The sequence below is a fragment of the Cannabis sativa genome, chromosome 4 (assembly GCF_029168945.1).
Source record: "Cannabis sativa cultivar Pink pepper isolate KNU-18-1 chromosome 4, ASM2916894v1, whole genome shotgun sequence".
NCBI lineage: Eukaryota > Viridiplantae > Streptophyta > Magnoliopsida > Rosales > Cannabaceae > Cannabis > Cannabis sativa.
The window spans coordinates 2,349,455-2,355,454 of NC_083604.1; the positions used below are offsets into that span (position 1 = coordinate 2,349,455).

A 6,000-nucleotide genomic window follows, 5' to 3' on the forward strand; every position below is an offset into this window, starting at 1 on the left:
AATTTTTTTAATTATTTAAGCATATAAAATCAAAATTCCCAATTAAATCTCATAGTCATCACAAAATAAGTCCGATAATAAAACTTCAACATTCCAACAACCATATCAATTGTGGATAAAAATTCACTTAACTACATTATAAGCCACAAAATTACAAGTGCAACTAATATTGAGGAAATTCAAACCTTGTTTCTTAGCTATTTACATACGAGCCTAGCACAACTATAATATAACATCCTGGTTAACAATTTTCTATAATTTAATGAAAAAAACTCAATATTAAATTGCATCAATAACAACATTACCCTATAACATTTCTCATTTACATACACATATATATCATACATTATAAAATAAATAATAAATAAAAGAAAAAACCAATGCAAAATTTCCCTAGAGGGTACTAACTAACCAACTAGACCATAGGACGTTTTCCCCTAGTGTCCAATCTATGATGGGGCTCTGAAGATGTACCAGAAGCACTATTGGTAGTCGTATAAAACCCGGTCGTGTTCGTATTCGTATTAGTATTTGTATTCGTATTTGTACCTGAAGTGACCGTATTTGAGTCACCAGATGAGCCAGCAGTAGTAGTTGAAGAAGTATGGGCCTGGCCTACAGGCCTTCTGGGCCTTCTGTATCTGTTCCCAGGCATTCCGGGCCTAGTGGGCTCTTCTAAATTACTGGGCTTTTTGGAGAGAATCACCACCACTCGATGCATGGTGGGCCGTAGACTTGGTTCTCCTTGTGTACATAATAAGCCCAATTGAATACACATAGCAACTTGTTCTTCCACTGCAGTTGGAGCCAGCATAGGGTCTAGTATCTCAAAACACTTGCCTCTTTTGTAATTTTTGTATGCCTGTAAATAAATCCAAACACTTGATTTTGTTAATATAATTTGTTACATGTTAGAATATTAAAACATATTTTTATAACATCATAGTACAAACAAACAAGCTTGCTTCACATTATTTGTTGGTACTTTTGGACTATTTATATGCATAGCACAACAAGGTTGAATTTTATACCTTTTATTAGTTTGACCAAGTTTGGCCAGGAACCTTACACTGCACCAAATCATTAACCACATTTCTTTTCAAAATAATAATAAAAAAAATCATTAATCTCATGATTTTTGTTGCTATAATTTGCAAATAAGGTCACGTTTGGTTGGAAGAAATAAAAACATAAGAATAAGAATGTAAATGAGAATAAGATATGAATGAATCAAATTTAAAATGTATAAAAAAAATTGACACAAAGTTTATTAAAATATTTCTCATCTTGTATTAGAGTGGTCATTTATTCTATTTCAAAAAAGAATAGTCATTTTACTGAAATAGTGAAAAAATCATTTCAATACATTTCAATACTAATGAAATAAAAATTGTTTTCTTTCTATCCATTCTATTTCATTACCTCCAACCAAACACCACCTAAGTACAACAAATCAAAATATTTATGGTGCAAATTTTTCTTTTCTATATTAGTATTTTATTTAGTTGCAATTTAAAGTATTGAAATAAGAAAAAATTTTGAATCTTCTATTTTGTAAAAGTTACCTATCGGACTTTTTGTTTTGCAAAAAAGAACACACCCTAAGCCTGATTTTGGTCGAACTATTATTTATCTTAACTTTAAAAATCCGTCTTCTTAACCTAAAACTTCTTATTTTCAAACTCTAACAATCATAGTTCAAGATATATTGAACTCCTACACCCGAAAAAAGTTTGACTAAAATCGAGTTCAGGGTATCATTATGTTTCTTTTTGTAAAACACAGTCAAAACTGTGATTTAACAAAATACAATAACTAATCAGTTACAAAATACTTGGTCTAAAATAATATCTATCCTCACAATACAAATATACTTCTAAAATTTATTTTTATTGAAAGATGTATATTGATTAAGGTGAAAGTGCAATTTAAAAATCCAATTAATCAAGACTAGTCTGTAGAGAATTGAAAGGAGTTATTACAAAAACCAGTTAAAATTTGGTATTGTGACGTGGAGAGTAGAAAAGTTGACCAAGTATCTTTGGTTGGCTTTGTTGGGAGTTGTGAAAATAGATGTAGAAAAGTCAACATAATTTTCTGCCACATGTGTCATTATCACCATATGAGAACAGCTGTTAGTTTTAACAGCAGAGACCCATCATTATTCTATGTACCATGTTTAATAAAAAACCCCATTCCATACGAAAATGGAAGATTAGTGCTACATTTAGTATCGAGTGTATGTGTCACTGTCAATAATGGTCCAATTAAATATCTAATTCTATATATTTTAATGAAATAATTTTTAAAGAGTATCGCTAGCCAACCGCAAGACGAAATGTCTAGAAGTATTAGACATTACTAGTGCCCAATAACAATACTCTTCATTTATTTACTTAAATTTGTGTCATCTAATGTTAAGAATAAAGCTTTTTCTAATTTATTGGAATAACATACCAAAAACCAAACATTTATAAATTGTTATTTAGAATTTTTACTCCCAAACTATGACGTATGTATTATTATACCCCTGAATTTTTCACAGCGTTAAAAATAATCCCATAAATTGCTCTGTTAAGTTTTGAAACACTTGGTATGATGTAGAGAATTTTTACAAAGTGTGTAATTAATTTGAAAAAAATATGTATTTTTTTAAAATTTAATTTTTAGTAATTTTGTTAATCTGATTTTTAGTTTAATAATACTTAAAAAAAACATATTTTCTATTTTTTTCATTTTAAATTATACATAGGGCATTGATGTGGTAACTGGATAAGCAACCATGTTATTATTCTTTTTGCCACGTGTGACAAAACTTGAAAGAATGACTAATTTATAATACCGTGAATAGTTTAGAGATTATTTTTAACTAGTTAAAAAATTCAAAAGCACAATAATACATATAGTTCGGGAGTAAAAATCTTGAATCAGCTATATAAATATGTAAGTAGAGAGTTGGTTGAATGAGTCTTACCCAATCAAGTAGATTCTGAGCATCAACGTTTAGATCAAAGGATGAGTTTCTCTGGCCTGTGATGAGTTCCAAAACTAAAACTCCAAAGCTAAACACATCTGCCTTTACCGATAAATGTCCATGCATAACGTACTCGGGCGCCATATAACCACTGTTGCAAATCATCAAACACGAACCCCATTGTTAATAAGTGATCACATTCTCATATTCTCTTCAATCTTATTAAAACTTTGTGAAAGAAACATACTTGGTGCCAGCTACCCTAGTGTTGACATGTGTTTGATCTTCGGGGAAGAGACGGGCCATACCAAAATCAGCAATTTTCGGGATCCACTTCTCGTCAAGTAGAATATTGCTAGCTTTGATATCTCGGTGAATAATGCAATTGTGAGAGTCTTCATGAAGGTAGAGCAATCCCCTTGCAACCCCACATATGATTTCATACCGCCTTTTCCAGTCAAGATCATCTCTTTTTTTGGACTCTGTTTCAAGACAACCTTAATCAGTAACTTGTAGCTTTAACTTCATTGGTTCATCAGTTCAAGATAATGACATTATCAATTTACTGCAGACTGATTTACTTCATGGGGCCAAAAAAGATAGGAAGTTTCTCGGGTTAGCTCTTAGAAACTTGTGGGGTACAAACTCTTAGAGTTAACAGGTAAGTCAAGGTTTTAAGGGCCGTCCAAATACATGGTTTGTTGAAAAATAGACAAACAAGATGTGAAAGATGGGAAAATTTTTGACTCATCAAGGGCCCACAATGTTGGCATGATGGAGGAACAAAAGTAAGTTTAAGATCTTAAATCACATATTTAGATGAACTTGTGTGAGTACTCAAATGGACCATTTGAAAGGCCAATTAGTGTTGCATTTCACTATTTCCTTTCAAATTAGTATTACCTTAACAAACCAATCCTAAATAACCCGAAATCCAAGAGGGGTAGCTCAAATGGTCAGACTCGTGGTTTGCTCCCACAAGGTTCGAGTCCCTCTAGGGTACCAAGACTAGATTTAGCAATGAGGCTAGCAATATAACTAGAGTGCAAATATCTATGAATAAACAACAATGAATGGTGTAACTCAATGAAATAAGTACTTCATATCAAATTTAACAATAATTTAGGCTAAGAAGAACAGGTAAGTACAATTGAATCTTAGGCAAGCAATTTTTCCAGATTTTTGGCAGCTTTTCGATTTGAGCATGGAAAACAACATTGCATCATTAAGTGTGATTAAATCAATAAACCAAATAGAAACCTGGTATTGGATTAGTACAAAATTCAGTGAGAAAAGATAAAAACTTACTGAACAGAAGCTTGTCAAGGCTCTCATTCGAAACATACTCGTAAACAAGTAGCTTCTCTTCGCCGTGTGTACAATATCCCAACAAATTCACAACGTTGCGGTGTTGCACACGGGCGAGCAGCTTCGCTTCGTTTGTGAACTCTTTTCTCCCTTGATTTGAGCTATGAGACAACCTCTTCACTGCAATATCTCTACCATCATTCAATTTTCCCTGATTTGATTTCGAATCGAAATTCTTAAAATTAGAAGACATCTAAAACCCCAATGCTCCCCAGACAAAAAAGATAAACACATAACTTTTCTACTAAGGCCAAATTACAGAACTGCAGCTGAAAAAAACTGCAAAAGTTCAAAATCACATTTTTGGCAGGAATACAAAAATGTAATGAGAAAAACAAATGGTAACTCCAGAAAATGGATTAAACTCAATTTCAATAACAACATGAATATCAAATTTTCTTGAAATAATTAGTTAAAATATCTTCAAAATGTATGAAAAAAGAAAAATCAAGGAAAAGAATAAAGAGGAAATTCCCCAAATGCCAATTTCTGGAACTCTTGGTAAAAATTGAAACTTGAGAATCCAGTTCATACTAACCCTAGATTTTCTCAGGAACCAAACAAGTAAGACCAATTCAAAAAGCCAGGATTTTTTTTTTCTTACCTTATAAACGGGTCCAAAACCACCTTCACCAAGCTTATGAGTTGGGTGAAAATTCTTGGTAGCAGCAACCAAAGTTTCAAAAGCAAAAACCTTTTGTTCCTGTGCAGCAATCTGTTCAATCTCTTGTTCACCAGATACCTCTGTTTAAAACCAACATAATCTCAAAATTAAAAAAAAAAAAAAAATGAAGAAGATGAGAGAAATTCAAAACCTGGGTTTTGTTTCTTACCTTTGTTTGAATTGAATCTGAAGGGTTTCATAAGATTTTGAAGAATATTCTTAGACTTGCTCATAGACATAGTTGTATAAAATTTCTATAGCTAAGAGCATCAGCCCATGTAGGGCAAAGGTGAGATTTTTATAATAGTTAAACAATTTTTGAGAAAAACAAAAACTTGGGAAAATGTTTTCTGTTTGTAATTTTCCCCTGATGACAATTTTCAATGGATTGGGGGTTTGGTTTCATATATGAGTATGATAATGATGATTAAGGAGATGAAATGTACGTATTCGCATAGTAATCTATGACTGCAACACATTCAGGCGTGTTGACCCAGTGACACTAACATTGACTTTTTTTTTTATTTTTTTTTACTTTTATCATTTTTTCTTTTAAGAAAAATAAATATTAATAATATCTCTTAATAAATAGTGTAGAAATTTTGACTCACATCTTCTCTCCATCTTTATTTTCAATTTCGAAACTTTTGTATTTTAGGTTATGAAATTGGAATAATTATGATGGAATGGAAATAGAATAATTTTTATTTTATTTTTGTGTTTGGTTTAATTTTAAAGTATTGAAATATTATTTTTATTACCGTGTTTGTTATGTGAGTTTTAATTGAAGAGAATTTGAGTTGGATTAGATTTGGAAGGAAATAAATTTAAGTGTTGGACAAGATTAACATTACCAGTATTTCAATTTAAAAACTAGGATCATCTTGGAAACAATAAACTCCTTAGTTATTAATTAGGTAAATATTATATTGGACTCTGTGTTTGGCAAAAGTTACCGATTGGATTTTCTATTTTGTTAAATGATAAAATAGAC

General features: G+C 31.2%; 1 protein-coding gene across 2 annotated transcripts; it reads right to left on the minus strand.

Annotated features, from left to right (window-relative positions):
* Positions 1 to 78: 78 nt before the first annotated feature.
* Positions 79 to 5,538, minus strand: LOC115714359 (cysteine-rich receptor-like protein kinase 43). Of its 2 annotated transcripts, XM_061113162.1 has the most exons (7): positions 5,176 to 5,538; positions 4,947 to 5,086; positions 4,283 to 4,493; positions 3,222 to 3,456; positions 2,975 to 3,125; positions 1,032 to 1,070; positions 726 to 862 (listed from the first exon to the last, which is right to left on the minus strand). In XM_061113162.1, exons 1-6 carry the CDS (start codon positions 5,243 to 5,245, stop codon positions 1,038 to 1,040), a joined length of 840 nt encoding a protein of 279 aa, XP_060969145.1. In that variant the 5' UTR covers positions 5,246 to 5,538; the 3' UTR covers positions 726 to 862; positions 1,032 to 1,037. The 2 variants fall into 2 exon arrangements, with proteins under 2 accessions (XP_030498895.2, XP_060969145.1); XM_030643035.2 differs by lacking the exon at positions 1,032 to 1,070 and having other exon boundaries at positions 79 to 862; positions 5,176 to 5,534.
* Between the last annotated feature and the right edge of the window lie 462 nt (positions 5,539 to 6,000).